The 18,274-nt window shown below is 52.0% G+C and overlaps 1 protein-coding gene across 1 annotated transcript in view; it reads right to left on the bottom strand.

Annotated features, from left to right (window-relative positions):
* Window positions 1-18,274, bottom strand: part of LOC137417507 (BMP-binding endothelial regulator protein-like) — a 57,193-nt gene that overhangs the window by 11,694 nt on the left and 27,225 nt on the right. The window contains exon 6 of the mRNA XM_078768069.1: window positions 138-220. Within this exon, the coding sequence (XP_078624195.1) occupies window positions 138-220 (83 nt within the window). The remainder of the gene's footprint in view (window positions 1-137; window positions 221-18,274) is intronic.

Here is an 18,274-nt window from a genome sequence, read left to right as displayed (position 1 = left end):
GTTCACACACTGCCACCTCAAACCTCGAGCTTGTAAACAAAACAAAAATGCCATCGGAAAAGTAAAACTGCATTTTCCAGGTGTGGAACTGGCCGCACAACCTGAATGACAGTACCAGCCCATGATAGTTTACTTACTTGTTTGCCGAAGGTAATTGACCACGTGATGATATCTCTGTTGAAGTCTTTGGGGCTGTACGAATAGCTGATGGGGACACAATCTGCACAGGAAACAAAAAACATGCTACCTTCTTTAAAAATGCGACATACTCCCTCCTTATGTGACACGAAGTAGACTCAGGGGTGTAATGGTTGGAGGATACGTTCTCAATCTGGGAGATCCGTGTAATTGCTGGAGGATACGCTCCGAGTCTGTGCGTGCTGCTTCCTTGATTGACACTTTATCTTTTATTATATTATATATATATATATATATATATATATATATATATATATATATATATATATATATATACATACACACACACACACACACATATATATATATACATATATATATATATATATATATATATATATATACACATATATATATATATATATATACACACACACACACACACACACACAAAGTTGGGTCACCCGTGGGAATCCCATGGGTATGGACTTGTGTGACATTTGGACATCTTGATTTAGATGCTGCACATTAAATTTTACAAATTGGTTAAAATGGTGTAATGAACACAATTTATTTATTTCACATAATATGCGACCCCTCACTCCTCTCCACCCTCATGACTCTCCAATGCCACTCCTCCTCACACTCCTCTCCAATACCTCCTCACACTCCTCTCCAATACCTCCTCACACTCCTCTCCAATACCTCCTCACACTCCTCTCCAATGCCTCCTCACACTCCTCTCCAATGCCTCCTCACACTCCTCTCCAATACCTCCTCACACGCCTCTCCAATACCTCCTCACACTCCTCTCAAAATACCTCCTCACACTCCTTTCCAATACCTCCTCACACTCCTCTCCAATACCTCCTCACACTCCTCTCCAACCCATCACACTCCTCTCCAACTCCTCACACTCCTCTCCAACCCCTCACACTCCTCGCCAATGCCTCACACTCCTCTCCAACCCCTCACACTCCTCTCCAATCATTCACACTCCTCTCCAATCCCTCACACTCCTCTCCAACCCCTCACACACCTCTCCAATCATTCACACTCCTCTCCAATCATTCACACTCCTCTCCAATCATTCACACTCCTCTCCAATCCCTCACACTCCTCTCCAATCCCTCACACTCCTCTCCAATCCCTCACACTCCTCTCCAATCCCTCACTCCTCTCCAATCCCTCACACTCCCCTCAAATCCCTCACACTCCTCTCAAATCCCTCACACTCCTCTCAAATCCCTCACACTCCTCTCAAATCCCTCACACTCCTCTCCAATCCCTCACACTCCTCTCCAATCCCTCACACTCCTCTCCAATCCCTCACACTCCTCTCCAATCCCTCACACTCCTCTCCAATCCCTCACACTCCTCTCCAATCCCTCACACTCGTCTTCAATTCCTCATACTCCCCTCCAATCGCGCCTCACTCGCTTTTCCAATCGCACCTCACTCGCGTCTCCAATCGCTCCTCACTCGCCTCTCCAATCGCTCCTCACTCTCCAACCCCTCGCTCCTCTCCAACACCTCCTCACACACCTCTGCAACACCCCTCACACTCCTCTCCAACACCTCCTCACACGCCTCTCCAACCCCTCACACTCCTCTCCAACCCCTCACACTCCTCTCCAACCACTCACACCCCTCTCCAACCACTCACACTCCTCTCCAATACCTCCTCACACTCCTCTCCTCTCCAATCGGTCCTCATTCTCCACTCCAATCGGCCCTCACTCTCCAACTCCTCGCTCTCCAACCCCTCGCTCCTCGCTCTCCAACCCCTCGCTCCTCACTCTCCAACCTCTAGCTCCTCACTCTCCAACCCCTAGCACCTCGCTCTCCAACCCCTCGCTCATCTTGTGCGGTTCTCCCGTCTCGTGCGGTCTCTGTGCGGTTCTTGCTACATCCTGTTCAAGTCTGCATTGACGTTCGTCGACGGACTCGTTCGCCCGTCTCATTCGTTTTCTTGCTTCATCCTGTTCAAGTCTGCGTTCTTCATCGACCGTCGCATTCATTTTGGAAATGGAAGTTTCCACGCAACGCATGAATTGTCACGATCCTCAAGAGGAAGTGTCTCGTAATTATCAAATCAAATGACAAATGGCAAGTAAACTACATTGTGAAAATTAAAGATTTCAAATAAACCTATTTAAAGTGTATGCGCACATAACTAATAAAAAAAAAACGAAGAAATATCTCTCGGTAATTTCCTGAAACATATTTTACTTCCGGATAATAATGTTGAATGAAATAAGAAAGAACGAAGATATATATGTCGTTTTTGTGCCGACTGTCATAAAACGTAAAAGTAATATATCTTAACGGAAAAGGAAAAGCGAAATTTTAATATACTAGAGCATGCCCGTACTATATATATATCTAAAAGTATATCCCCCCCCCTCTATTTACATGCAATGGTTTGGTCCAAAGCTAACGGCTTGCGAGTACGGTGACAATCCCCCCCCTCTATTTACATGAAATGGTTTGGTCCAAAGCTAACGGCTTGCGGAGTTTGGTAAAGAAATCGCCATAGCGTGCACAAATGCGCAGGAAAGCGAAAGAATCGCAAATTAGTTTTAAAACATAGTTTAACGCCAACATAGCGGCAACATAGTTTGCCAACGTGAAATAAATGAATACGCTCTCAAATGTGCCAAAAAAAAAAAAAAACGCTACCCGTACGCTCTACCCCGCCCGTACGCCCATAAACAAAAAAAACAACGCTCTTCGCTTCCGCCCTTCGCTCTGACTGAATTGGGAGAAATAATGCGCATAAGAAATCGAGAAATTATTATTTTCTCCGGAAGAAATCGAATTACGTACCGTAATGGCGCACGCGCTGGGCTCAGCTCGCTCTCACATCGGCCACGCCTACGCAATAACGCGTTCTGTGATTGGATGCCGGAAGTGCAGTCCTCACTGTCCGGAAGGTCGCAAATCGCAGTTACGATGAATCGCAAATTAGTTTTAAAACATAGTTTAACGCCAACATAGCGCCAACATAGTTTGCCGACGGGAAATAAATGAATACGCTCTCAAATGTGCCATCCGAGGCAGAGTGTGTTCGCCACGTTCGGCACACGTGATAGCTCGCTGCTCTCTGATTGGTTGAATAGTTTTTTGGACATAGCTCGGTAACTACTTCTGCGATTAATTTAAAACCTTGAAAAGGCACATCCTCGGGTCCCCAGCAATATACCTGGCAAGTTTAAAGTATATCGGACCCGTGGTTGTCGAGAAACAGCGGTCACAGACAAACACACACACACACAGACACACACACACACACACACACACACACACACACACACACACACACACACACACACACACACACACACACACACACACACACACACACAGAGATTACTGGAATTATAGATAGATGTCGACATTTTCCCCGAATGTTATTTTAGGCGGTGTATTTTCGTGTATCATCGTGGCGCGATTTTTATAAATATATCTCGGCAATTTCCCGTGTGTTCGTGAATGTTCTCAATTATTTCTGACACCGAGTCTAAAACCATCGATAAAAATTAAATCAGATGGTGAATTCGATAAAATCGTGAGGGTGACTCTCAATGAATGGGCTTTATTTTACAGGCCTTTGAGAAATCATTTCGTTCTATAAACGGAAACTTTCATGGGATTCTCTTCCCGTTTTTTTTCAACCGAGTCTAACACTATGTTAGCGACTGTTAAAAATGAAATGATATATCGAACTAGAATTGAAATAAACCTGTGTGAGAGAGAAAGACAGCACGGGCCGAACTAAACAGGCCTCAAAACCATTCGAGGTAATAAAATGGTGGATTGTGGCGGACACAAAAGCCCACTGGCGTGGTGACATCATTCCACGCACCAAGTGGGCGGTGGCCACGCCCGAGGGGTAGGCGTGGCCTCATGATATACACCGGGCGACCAGCCCGGAACATTTCAGTGTTACAGTGTAGTCTTACAATAAAGACGTTTATATGTTACCGCTTGTCCGCTTCCTCCTTGCTCACAAGCAGCGCGCGTAACACCGCGCTTTACTGGTGATCCTCGACGTTGGATCTGCCGGAGCGATCCTTCCACACGCGACGCCATCGCCATGGCCGACTTCGTCAAACTTCCGGAATTTTGGGAGGCTCAGGCCGAAGTCTGGTTCGTCCAGGCCGAAGCCCAATTTCAGCTTCGGCACCTCACCGGCGATGACACGCGCTATTGCCACGTCGTCGCCTCCCTCGGGCCCGGCATAGCCGCTCGAGTTGTGTCCGTCCTTCGCCACCCACCGAAAGGCCACAAGTACGAGGCACTCAAGCGGCTACTCCTAGCCACGTTCAGCCTCACGGACGACGCACGGGCCGACCGCCTCCTGGATCTCCCCGAGCTCGGTGAGACGCGCCCGTCGGTCCGAATGGACCATATGCTGTCACTGTTGGGCGACGAAGCCCCCGGTTCGCTATTCCGGGTGCTTTTCCGTCGCCAACTTCCAGCGCAGGTTCGCCTCGCGTTGGCCGGGACCGGGCTAACGGAACCCCGAGCATTGGCGGCCGAGGCGGACAAGTACTTCGCCGCTTCGGACACGCGGGCGAGCGTCGGCGTGGCCGTCACGGCATTCGACGCTGATGTTCAGCAGCGCGCTGATGTTCAGCAGCATGCTGATACGCACCTCGTGAACGCCGCCACGCCCCGCCCACCGCCGCGGCGAAAACCGCCACCGCGGGGAAACCCGTCGACTCCACCGGCCTGGCGGAGCCAGCCGCGCTCCTCCAGCTCCACCACCTGGTGCTGGTTCCACGCCAAGTTCGGCCACGAAGCTCGGCGGTGTCATCCGCCGTGCTCCTTCAACGGGTCGGGAAACGCCCGGGCCGGCGCTCAATATTGGCGATGAGCGCCGGCCGTTCGAGCAGCCTGCTGTTCATAACGGACACCTTCTCCGGGCGCCGTTACCTGTGCGACACGGGAGCGCAGGTGAGTGTCATTCCCGCCGGCACGTCAGACAAGCACGCCACGGGTGGGGGCCCCGCGCTGCTTGCCGCGAATGGGACGCCCATCCGTACGTACGGAAAACGCTGCCTCTCTCTGCGGTTTGGAGGGCAGGTTTTCCGATGGACGTTCGTCACCGCCGACGTGCCCATGGCACTGCTTGGCGCGGACTTCCTGTGCGCTAATGGGCTCCTGGTCGACGTCAAATGCAGACGGCTTGTCCAGGCCGAGACGTTCAGCTCGCTCGCTTGTGCGTTGCCCAGCTCAACGAGCGGCTTGCCAAGCGGCTTGCCGAACGATTCGGTTCCGGCCACGTTGGTCTGTACGCTTCCGGCAGCGGACGCATTCACCCGCCTCCTCGCCGGTTTCCCGGTCCTCACGCGGCCCACCTTCTCGGCGGGGGCCGTCAAGCACGGGGTGGCCCATCACATCCCCACCGTCGGGCCACCGGTCTACGCCCGGGCACGCCGCCTCGAGCCGACGAAGCTGGCCGTGGCAAAAGCGGAGTTCGCTACCCTGGAGCGACTCGGCATCGTTCGGCGCTCGGAGAGCGCTTGGGCGTCGCCGCTGCACATCGTGCCGAAGCCCGGCGGGGGATGGCGACCGTGCGGGGACTATCGCCGTCTCAATGACGCCACAACTCCCGACCGCTACCCCGTCCCCCACATTCAGGACTTTTCCGCCCATTTGGCGGGCAGGTCCTTCTTCTCGAAGGTGGACCTCATACGCGGCTACCATCAGGTCCCCGTCAGGCCGGAGGACGTCCCGAAGACGGCGGTCATCATGCCATTCAGACTCTTCGAGTTCCTGCGCATGCCCTTCGGTCTGAAGAATGCGGCTCAGGCGTTCCAGCGACTGATGGACAGCGTCCTGCGCGACTTGGATTTTGTCTACGTCTACCTGGACGATATCCTCGTCGCCAGCGCGTCCCGCGAAGAGCACCTACGCCACCTCCGCACGCTCTTCGAACGCCTGGGCCAGCATGGCCTGATTGTGAACCCCGCAAAGTGCCGGTTCGGCACCGCCACAATCGATTTTCTGGGGCACCGTGTCACCAGGCACGGAGCCGTCCCCCTGCCGGCCAAGGTGGAGGCGGTGAAGGGGTTTCCGCGCCCCCGCACGATCAGAGGGCTGCAGGAGTTCCTGGGCATGGTGAACTTTTACCATCGGTTCCTGCCCCGTATCGCCCAGCTCCTGCGCCCCCTGCACGAAGCTCTCCGAGGTAAGCCGGGCAAAGGCGACGTTACCTGGACCGAGCAGATGGACACGGCGTTCACGGGCGCGAAGCTCGCCTTGGCTAACGCCACCATGCTCGCGCACCCGGTGCCCGATGCACCAATCGCCCTCACCACCGATGCCTCGGACTACGCGGTGGGCGCGGTGCACGAGCAATGGGTGCGTGGAGCTTGGCAACCGCTGGCGTTCTTTAGCCGGCAGCTTCGCCCGCCCGAACGCCGTTACAGTACCTTCGACCGCGAGTTGCTCGGACTTCACTTGGCGGTCAGGCACTTCCGCCATCTGCTCGAGGGCCGGGCGTTCACTGCCTTCGTCGACCACAAGCCGCTGATCTTCGCGATGGGCAAGGTCACCGAGCCGTGGTCGGCCCGGCAGCAGCGTCACCTCTCGGCCGTGTCCGAGTACACGACGGACATCCAGCACGTCGCAGGGAAGGACAACCCGGTGGCGGATTGCCTTTCCCGGGCCGTCGCCCACGCAGTCCACCTCGGCATCGACTATGCCCGGATGGCAGCGGACCAGGCCGCTGACCCCGACGTCCAGGCCTTGCGGACCGCCGTCACGGGCCTCCGCGTCACCGAGGTGCCGTTCGACGGCGCGGGCACGGCCCTCTTGTGCGACGTCTCCCTCGGGCGTCCTCGCCCCATTGTGCCCGCGGGCTGGCAGCGCCAGGTGTTTGACGCCATCCACGGCCTGTCCCACCCGGGCGCGAGGGCCTCCCAAAGGCTGATCGCCGACAAGTTCGTCTGGCATGGCCTCCGGAAGGCCGTCCGCGGCTGGGCCAGGACGTGCCTCGCGTGCCAGCGCGCCAAGGTGCACCGGCACACCCAGGCCCCGTTGGCCCCGTTCACGGTGCCGGAACGCCGGTTTGACCACGTCCATGTGGACCTGGTGGGACCTCTGCCCCCCTCGCGGGGTTTCACCTACGTCCTCACCATGGTGGACCGCACCACCCGGTGGCCGGAGGCCGTGCCCTTGGCGTCGACAACGGCGGCCGATGTCGCGCAGGCTTTCATCGCCACCTGGGTCGCCCGGTTCGGCGCCCCCTCAGACATCTCATCCGACCGCGGCCCCCAGTTCACCTCGGAGCTCTGGGGGGCGGTTGCGCAGGGGCTCGGGGTCCGGCTGCACCGAACCACGGCCTACCACCCCCAGGCTAACGGCCTGTGTGAGCGATTTCACCGCTCATTGAAGGCCGCGCTCCGGGCCACCCTCCGCGACGGCGGCTGGGTCGACAGGCTCCCCTGGGTCCTGCTGGGCCTCCGGACGGCGCCCAAGGAGGACCTGCGCGCATCCGCGGCGGAGTTGGTCTTCGGGCAACCGCTGCGGGTGCCGGGCGAGTTCCTCCCCGACTCCACGGCACCATGGTCCGCGGCACAGCAGCGCTCCGCTCTGCAAGAGACCGCCCAGAGGTTCGCCCCGGTGCCAACGGCATGCCACGGGCACCCACCGACGCACGTCGCCCCGGAGCTTCGCACGGCGGAGTACGTCTTCGTCCGCCACGATGCCCATCGGACACCACTGCGGCCCCCGTACGACGGGCCTTTCCGCTTGCTGGAGACCGGGGCGAAGCACTTCACCCTGGACATCGCCGGTACTCCTGACCGCGTTTCAGTAGACCGCCTCAAGCCGGCCCACCTCGATGTGGACCATCCACCGCCAGTGGCCCGACCCCCACGTCGGGGCCGCCCTCCTGCGGGCGGACCCCCGGCACCGCCCAGCCCCGCCGCCACGCCGCCCCCCGGTCCTGCACCCATCCCAGGGGCAGCCAGGGGCATCCCACCTGGCATCCCTGCACCCCGGACGCCGCCGATCGCCAGGGGGCGCTTCGGCCGGGTCATTCGTCTGCCCCGCAAACTGGCCCTCCAGGTGCGCGGGAATTCTGGGGGGGCGCGTGTGGCGGACACAAAAGCCCACTGGCGTGGTGACATCATTCCACGCACCAAGTGGGCGGTGGCCACGCCCGAGGGGTAGGCGTGGCCTCATGATATACACCGGGCGACCAGCCCAGAACATTTCAGTGTTACAGTGTAGTCTTACAATAAAGACGTTTATATGTTACCGCTTGTCCGCTTCCTCCTTGCTCACAAGCAGCGCGCGTAACGCCGCGCTTTAGGATATTTGTTTACATGAAGCCTCTCCAAGAATGGGTGGAGCTATGGGTGGAGCTACTCTGCAAACGCACTAAGCCACACCCCCGGACAGACGGATCACCTACACCTATTATAATATACAGTATATATATATATATATATATATACCAGGTGTGTTTTGAACATATATATATATATATATATATATATATATATGTTCAAAACACACCTGGTCACGAGTGTGCCGCAATGACCGGGTCCTCAGTCGAGGTCCTCAGCATCATCCCGTTTCGGCCCTTCAACCTCGATACGGTCAGCTAAGGTGGGCCAGCAGGGGCACATACACATCCACATGCAGCAACTACACCTGGATGCGTACATACCCCCACCCCCAGCCAGTGTGAACGCAGACTACATCAACAACACCTCCACATCCAGAATCCACAGTGTTACGTGGTCCCCTCGGTGACTACCTGGTCTCAGTGACCCCCGGACCGTGAGAGGAACTTCGCCAGAAAGTAGTAGTATATATGCGCTTTCGCAACACAATCCCTCTGAATTCCACCCAAGAGAAAACTGATGTTCAATGATATATTTCAAGGGTAATGATACCAAACAATTTCAATGATACAATCAAGGGTATATTCCCCGAGCAATCCACCATCCACAATTCACACTCAACAATCAATCAATCCCCTAGAGGTTTAAGATGGCCATCTTATATATGTGTGTCCCCTTTTGTACTCACGACCCCCTTTTGGTCTCTGCCCCTCACAATGTCTCTGGGCCCCTCCTGACCAAGATGATGGTCGGCGTCGCCGCACTCGGGCGGTTGAACGAACCCCGGGTGGACGTGTTTCCACCGGGCAGGTATCGTACCAGGCACCACAGCTGCAGCCCCTCGTGGTCACGCGAAGCGGGTACGGTAAAGCAAGCAAAAGCCCCACGCCGCTTGCAACGCGTGTTAGGCCCCAACGTGCGACCCGTACGCGTCTTTTTGACGGTGCCGTGAACGGTGCCAGACGCGGGGTCGATGCACGGCCCCACGTCAACTTGACGTCTCCACCGGGTAGGTACACGTCCCGGTAACTCCTCTCGCCAGACGGGCTTCGGAACGCCGCTTTTCCACGCGGCGCAAGGTCGATCCCACCTTTCGTCGGAGCGGGGCAAGGAAGAAGAATCCTCCTCGCTTTTCTTCCTCGTGTCTTTTCCTCTTCCGTTTCCGGTCTCTTTTCAGAAGGGCTCCTGACCCTCCAACCACAACAACCCTTAATCTACTACACATGGATAAGCAAAGACCTGAATGGTAATTCACATACATTCACATAAATATGTAACACTCCCCCCCTTCCAGAAAGAAAGTTTGAACCCAGCGAAAACTTTCTTTGCCGGCCAATTTGGAGAAACAAACCAGATAACTCAACCCCCCCCCCCCCCCCCCACATTATCAGTTCCCCCCGGGCACAGTTATCACTTAAAAATAAAGCAACCAAAATTTCACCACAACCCCCCCCAGATTACTCACTCTGGACTAAGCACCAGCAACGACATTGTCCCTGCCCTTTACATGTTCAATTTCCCGTTGGACTCCTGCCAAGCCAAACTCCATCTCATGACCCTCTGACTTTGACCGTCAGTTTCTTGTGAATGAAGGTTAAGGGGTTGATCAAAGATCCAAAGTTAAGCAACTCGATAGCACTTTTTCCGGGAGGCCAAGCCGAGTATTCACTACATGGATGCCTTTAGGAACGTGGAGTTCACGGTTAGTCCGTGCAGGAAAGTTCTCTACATGGGCGCCTTGAGGAACGTGGAGTTCACGGTTAGTCCGTGCATGAAAGTTCCCTACATGGACGCCTTTAGGAACGGCGTTCACGGTTAATCCGTGTAGGAATCTTGGCTCGGCGGCTCCGCCGCATTCAGTGCTTCAACTTCTCAGAACTTCCCTAATAATTATGGTGGGACCACTTGTCCCTGTAGTCCCATGAATAGCGGTCTCCTTCTCGGCCACTACTTTGACAATCCTTCCTTCGGGAGCTGCCGTAACTCAGGGAGCCTCCATAATAATATTGATTGCGGCCACCCCCAAAACTACCGCCCAGTTGTCCTCTCCTGTAGACCTCTCGACGCCTACGAAATGCCTTCCCTACTGTTATGGTCCGACCCTCCAAATCCTTGCCATTCCAATTCTTCTCTGCCTCTCTGGCGTCTTTTGTGCTGGCAAACGTGACAAAGCCGAACCCTCTTGACTGTTGCGTTTCCCTGTCTCTTACCAACCGCACTTCCACCAGCGGCCCATATCTGTTGAAGACAGAGGTCAGAACTTCTTCCTCTGTTTTGAAGTTCAGTCCCCCTACAAATAACTTGGCACTTTTGTCGCCATCCCGAGCTGGTGTGGTGTTATTTTCCCTGCTGGGCTCTTTACCAACCCTCAGGTTACCATAAACTTGACCCCCGGCCAAATCATTCCCGATAACCACAGATACACCCTCTACAGGAAGCGTGGCTTGTAAACCGACGGTGACCGGTCCTGACACCAAATCGGACTCCAAATGGATGACATGAAGTGGAGCACTAACACCGCCCCCGATCCCCTGTAAACGAACACTATCCCCCGTTGCTGTCTCCTCGGACCATGGCAAAATGCCTTCAAGCATTAAAGATTGATGTGCCCCTGTGTCCCTCAATATCCTAACCGGTCTCCGGTTATTCGAGGCTCCATCCCGTGACACAAACCCCTCTGAAATAAATGGTTGGTAACCCTTTTGATGGCGATTTCTCACAATGGCCATTGCATTTGGAGTCGTAATAGTCGGACTCCGCTCTGGGTCTTCCCTTTTCATGCGGTAACAACTGGACATCAAGTGTCCAGGTTTCTTGCAAAAAGCGCAAGTAGGCCCGGAGGAAAAACTCGTGGTCTGCCTCGGGCCCCCCGAACTATAAGTTTGTCTTGGGCCCGCATCCCTCTGATTTCGAACAGGTGGGGTATCCGCGTTGTCCCCATAATCCTCTCGAGGCCGCCGCCATGTATGGTCGTTCTCCGCACCTGCTGTTCCCCACCTCCCCTGCGGAGATCTAGGCGAGGAGTTAGGTTCGTGGACCCCTATTCGGTGGGTTAAGGCATAATCATCTGCCATGGTGGCTGCGTCCCACAACTTTGGTACTTTATTTTCCTGCAGGTACACTTTGATGTCCTCGTGGACACACTGCTGAAATTCCTCCACCAGGATCAAGTCACGCAATGTTTCGAAGTCTTTCCCGACTCCTTTTGACTCACACCACCGATCAAACATGTTTTCTTTCACTCTGGCAAATTCCACATGGGTCTCACTCTCCCTCTTCCTGGCATTCCTGAATTTTTGCCTGTAAGCTTCCGGAACCAACTCATAGGCTTTGAGGATGTGCTTCTTCAGTACCTCATAATCTGCACATTGGTCCATTGGTAGTGCCGAATAAATCTCTTGAGCTTTTCCCACCAGCACACTTTGCACGAGTATGGTCCAGGCCTCCTCCGGCCAGTTTAATTGTCGAGCCACTTTCTCAAAGTGTGGAAAAAATTTCGCGACTTCCTTTTCACTGAACGGTGGAACCAGCCTCACATGTCTGCCCACATCCCAGGTTTTCTGGTTAGGTGTCGACCCCGTCAGCAAGGGTGGTGCCTCTCCCCATTCTCTCCTTAACTCCAGCTCCTTGAATTTGATTTCTTGCTGAAGCTCCATGTCACGTTCCCTTAATTCCCTTTCCGCTTTTCTCTCCTCTGCTTCGAGGTCCCTTGCAGCTCTCCTCTCCTCTGCTTGTTTCTCTTCTCTCCTCTCTTCTGCTTTCCTTTCTTCTTCTGCTCTTTCCTTTTCTGCTTTCCTTTCTTCTTCTGCTCTTTCCTTTTCTGCTTTCCTTTCTTCTTCTGCTCTTTCCTTTTCTGCTTTCCTTTCTTCTTCTGCTCTTTCCTTTTCTGCTTTCCTTTCTTCTTCTTTAATCCGTTCCTGGCTCCGTAATTGCAACTCCAGTTTCCGGAGCTCAACATCTTCTGGTTCTTCGGGTAGCCACTCCCAGGCTAACTCGTCCCATGTTCCTAATCCCACCATAGATTGTATCACCGTGGCCTGCAACTCTGCCTTCCTCAAATTAGTTCGGACCTCCAAGTTAAAATGTTTGGCCAATTTCAAGAGGTCCGACTTTAGTAACGCTCGGAACTGTGCCTCACTCGGTGTTACCGCAAAGTTCTGTGCCACAAACGCCATGGTGACTATCGTTAACACCTGTTAACCTTCACCCAAGACTTTACCCCAATTTCCCCCAAAATTTACCAATTCTGATTTACCAAATTTACCAATTAATACTTAATTAATAAATTTTAATTAATAAAAATATTATTTTATTATTTTATACAATTTTAGATCCCGGACGTAGACCCAATTGCGAATCCGCAAATCGTAATTTGGACGAGCCCCCAATTCTGTTACGTGGTCCCCTCGGTGACTACCTGGTCTCAGTGACCCCCGGACCGTGAGAGGAACTTCGCCAGAAAGTAGTGGTATATATGCGCTTTCGCAACACAATCCCTATGAATTCCACCCAAGAGAAAACTGATGTTCAATGATATATTTCAAGGGTAATGATACCAAACAATTTCAATGATACAATCAAGGGTATATTCCCCGAGCAATCCACCATCCACAATTCACACTCAACAATCAATCAATCCCCTAGAGGTTTAAGATGGCCATCTTATATATGTGTGTCCCCTTTTGTACTCACGACCCCCTTTTGGTCTCTGCCCCTCACAATGTCTCTGGGCCCCTCCTGACCAAGATGATGGTCGGCGTCGCCGCACTCGGGCGATTGAACGAACCCCGGGTGGACGTGTTTCCACCGGGCAGGTATCGTACCAGGCACCACGGCTGCAGCCCCTCGTGGCCACGCGAAGCGGGTACGGTAAAGCAAGCAAAAGCCCCACGCCGCTTGCAACGCGTGTTAGGCCCCAACGTGCGACCCGTACGCGTCTTTTTGACGGTGCCGCGAACGGTGCCAGACGCGGGGTCGATGCACGGCCCCACGTCAACTTGACGTCTCCACCGGGTAGGTACACGTCCCGGTAACTCCTCTCGCCAGACGGGCTTCGGAACGCCACTTTTCCACGTGGCGCAAGGTCGATCCCACCTTTCGTCGGAGCGCGGCGAGGAAGAAGAATCCTCCTCGCTTTTCTTCCTCGTGTCTTTTCCTCTTCCGTTTCCGGTCTCTTTTCAGAAGGGCTCCTGACCCTCCAACCACAACAACCCTTAATCTACTACACATGGATAAGCAAAGACCTGAATGGTAATTCACATACATTCACATAAATATGTAACAACAGCACCAAACAAACATGGTGGAACACTCAAACACCCACCTTTATACCCTTCACCACTCACCAACAAAACACACCAGATCATTCATACACACAAATACACACACAACACCAACCAACCACCTACCCTTACAACATACACCACTCAACATACAAAAACACACACACACTCATGCAAAAATTCATTCATGCAAAAACACACACCTTCACCCACTCACCCACTCACTCACATACAAAAAATAAGAATTAATAATACAGTCATACCCCGTTTTACACCATTTCGACCTACGTCAAATCCGACCTTACGCCACTCTTCTCGAGTAAATTTCAGTTCAGCGAACGTCATTATGTGCGACTTTACGTCACTCCTACGGACGTGAAAAAAATTAAACAATTTAAACAATTGGATGTTTCAACGTTTTAACGATCGTTGATCATTGTTTTAACGTTGATGTTTTAACGATCGAAACAATTTAAAATACAATAAAAAGCACATTAAAAATATTTTAAAATGTACGTACAGTATACGTACGCGTAGCTGCTGGTTCTCATTCAAAACAAAGGCGACGCCATATGCATTTTGTCCTGTGCTGCGGTCGCGTGCTTGCTTTGCCTTTTGCTGGTATTTTTGTGATTATTCCTTTACTGTGTAAAACAACCAACGTAACGTGGCAACGGCGAAACATGAGGATGCCGGCTCGGACGTACAGTATACGTTTGTATATATATATAGGCAGGACCCAGTACCTCCAATGATGGGGGCTCATAGTGCGAGAGGACTGGGGGGTGATAGTGGGAGATAGTGTCCGATGTAGAGGGATGGTAGCTCTACCATCCCTCACGTTGGGGCAAAGGAGCAGTAGATTTATGGGGTTTGGCAGTGTGAACTAGCCGAGGGCGGGCTAGGATATTGTTAGGGATTTAGAAGGATGACAATAGGAGACCGAGATTTAAGTAGAGACATTGATACAGGTAGAGGGGACATAGTCAGATTAGAAGGATGTTAATGACGAGGGAAGTGCTTAGTATAAGGGAAGACAGGGAAAGCACAAGTATTAGAGGGAAGTAGTTAGTTAGATGATGCTGTGTGTGTGTAATTGTGGGTGCCTCTTGGTCTTGGTGAAATGAGGCATTGGTCGAGAATGGTTGTGTGTGTGAGAATCTGGTTATCGTTGAACTTGGTGAAATGAGGCAATGGTCTGGGTTGACCGGAGAAAGTGTATGAGTGGTGTATTGAGGACATGTGTAATGGTGTTGAGTGATTGACTTGCATGGGGTGCAAGTGGATAAATGGAGAGAATACTTGGTGTGTGGGAATAAATGGTGTGTGGAGTGAGTGGTGTGGAATGAGTGGTGTGGAGTGCATGGTGCGAAGGAGTGGATGGGGGACGGGGGAGGGTGGACCCCTTCACGAATACCCGGGGAGGGTAGTTTAAAGTTAGGTAGAGGAAGTAGGTAAATTGTTTGGAAATTGATATCTGTGGTGCAGGAAGTAGGAAGAAGTGCTTGTTTGGGTGCATGAGTACGTATGTGGAATGGCCCGACCAATAGAAAACAACGGAGGGACTCCCGACGGGGAGCGGCAAAGATTCAGGGCGAAGCCGCAGCCTCCTCCAGTTATTTACTCTAGTTTTACGAATTACGGTGTTTGTCTTCATTTTAAGGCATTTTAAAGACATTATGCCCGGTTTACGTCAAAATCCGAGTTACGTCACGGCTTATGGGACCAGTTAATGACGTCGGCCGGGGTATTACTGTAGTAACAAAAAAAAAAAAAACACACACACAACCAACCACCTACCCTTACCAACATGCACCACTCATGCAAACATGCAAAACCACACCCACTCATGACCCACTCCTGCAACACACACACACACACACACACACACTAACCTCCATTTCTATTCCGTAACCTCAACCTACACCATTCGACATGCCTCCATAAACTTCCTCCAAATCCAAAATGAGCCGTTCAAGGCAACCTGGGCCACCTTGTCACACAGCCTCCTTCTTTCTGTCCCACACACTCCAAGCCGAGCAAGAAATGCAGAAAAGGAATTTCCAACATACCCTCTGCACCCCACCTCAAATGGCTGACACGAAACTCGCCAACCCTTCTCCCGGCACTCTGTGGGCACTGTACTTTCCTCTCTTCCTCTCGTGCACCTAAACCCATGTTCTCTTCCCAAGGTACAGACAATTCCCCTAAGATGACCTGTCTTGTTGCACCTGACCAAATGACAATGGCAGGCCGCAACCTTGTCACACAGATCTCTTCTGGGAATACCAATTGTGGCTTTCGGTCTGCCACCACCTGCCAATCACAAGCATCTGACAGCCCTCTTGCTTTCCACTTCCTCCTCTTTTATATACTAGGGCATGCCCGTACTATATCTATATCTAAAATTATATCCCCCCCTCTATTTACATGAAATGGTTTGGTCCATGAAATGTTTTGGTCCATTCGCAACGCCAAAGCGAACGGCGAACGCTTTACATGAAATGGTTTGGTGCATGAAATGTTTTGGTCCATTCGCAACGCCAAAGCGAACGGCGAACGGCTTGCGAGTACAGTGACAATCCCCCCGGGGTTTTAATTAGTTTTAAAACATCGTTTAACGCCAACATAGCGCCAACATAGTTTGCCGACGGGAAATAAATGAATACGCTCTCAAATGTGCCATCCGAGGCAGAGTGTGTTCGCCACGTTCGGCACACGCGATAGCTTGCTGCTCTCTGATTGGTTGAATCGTTTTTTGGACATAGCTCGGTAACTACTTGTCCGATTAATTTCAAACCTTGAAAAGGCACATCCTCGGGTCCCCAGCAATATACCTGGCAAGTTTCAAGTATATCGGACCGGTAGTTGTCGAGAAACAGCGGTCACAGACAAACATACACACATACACACATACAAACACACAGAGATTACTGGAATTATAGATAGACTAGGGCATGCCCGTACTATATATACTAGGGCATGCCCGTACTATATATAAGCTAGGACGTGCCCGTACGTGGGTGCCCGTTCCTTGCCAAAAAAAAAAAAAAAAAAATTTTTGTGTAGGGGTGTGTGTGTGTGTAAACATCCTAGGGCGTGCCCGTACGTGGGTGCAAAAAAACATGCGTGCAAACAACAACAACAAAAAAAAACTTTGAAACCACGTGGCAGTAACGACCACAGAACCCCCCCCCCCTCTATTTACATGAATGGTTTGGTCCATTCGCAACGACCACAGAACCCCCCCCCCTCTATTTACATGCAATGGTTTGGTCCATTCGCAACGCCAAAGCGAACGGCGAACGGCTAAATCGCCATAGCTCGGTAAGTACTTGTCCGATTAATTTCAAACCTTGAAAAGGCACATCCTCGGGTCCCCAGCAATATACCTGGCAAGTTTCAAGTATATCGGACCGGTAGTTGTCGAGAAACAGCGGTCACAGACAAACATACACACATACACACATACAAACACACATACAAACACACATACAAACACACATACACACATACACACAGAGATTAATGGAATTATAGATAGATATCTAAAAGTATATCCCCCCCCCCCCCTCTATTTACATGCAATGGTTTGGTCCAAAGCTAACGGCTTGCGAGTACGGTGACAATCCCCCCCCTCTATTTACATGAAATGGTTTGGTCCAAAGCTAACGGCTAGCGGAGTTTGGTAAAGAAATCGCCATAGCGTGCACAAATGCGCAGGAAAGCGAAAGAATCGCAAATTAGTTTTAAAACATAGTTTAACGGCAACATAGCGGCAACATAGTTTGCCAACGTGAAATAAATGAATACGCTCTCAAATGTGCCAAAAAAAAAAAAAAAACGCTACCCGTACGCTCTACCCCGCCCGTACGCCCGTAAACAAAAAAAAACAACGCTCTTCGCTTCCGCCCTTCGCTCTGACTGAATTGGGAGAAATAATGCGCATAAGAAATCGAGAAATTATTATTTTCTCCGGAAGAAATCGAATTACGTACCGTAATGGCGCACGCGCTGGGCTCAGCATCAGCTCGCTCTCACATCGGCCACGCCTACGCAATAACGCGTTCTGTGATTGGATGCCGGAAGTGCAGTCCTCACTGTCCGGAAGTTCGTATATCGCAGTTACGATGAATCGCAAAGTCGTTTTTATTAGTTTTAAAACATAGTTTAACGCCAACATAGCGCCAACATAGTTTGCAAACGTGAAATAAATGAATACGCTCTCAAATGTGCCATCCGAGGCAGAGTGTGTTCGCCACGTTCGGCACACGCGATAGCTCACTGCTCTCTGATTGGTTGAATCGTTTTTTGGACATAGCTCGGTAAGTAATTGTCCGATTAATATGAAACCTTGAAAAGGCACATCCTCGGGTCCCCAGCAATATACCTGGCAAGTTTCAAGTATATCGGACCCGTGGTTGTCGAGAAACAGCGGTCACAGACAAACATACACACATACACACATACAAACACACATACACACAG

Source organism: Myxine glutinosa, chromosome 14, assembly GCF_964187855.1.
Source record: "Myxine glutinosa chromosome 14, kmMyxGlut1.1, whole genome shotgun sequence".
In the NCBI taxonomy this organism is placed as follows: Eukaryota; Metazoa; Chordata; class Myxini; order Myxiniformes; family Myxinidae; genus Myxine; species Myxine glutinosa.
This window is presented reverse-complemented; position numbering and strand designations above follow the sequence as displayed.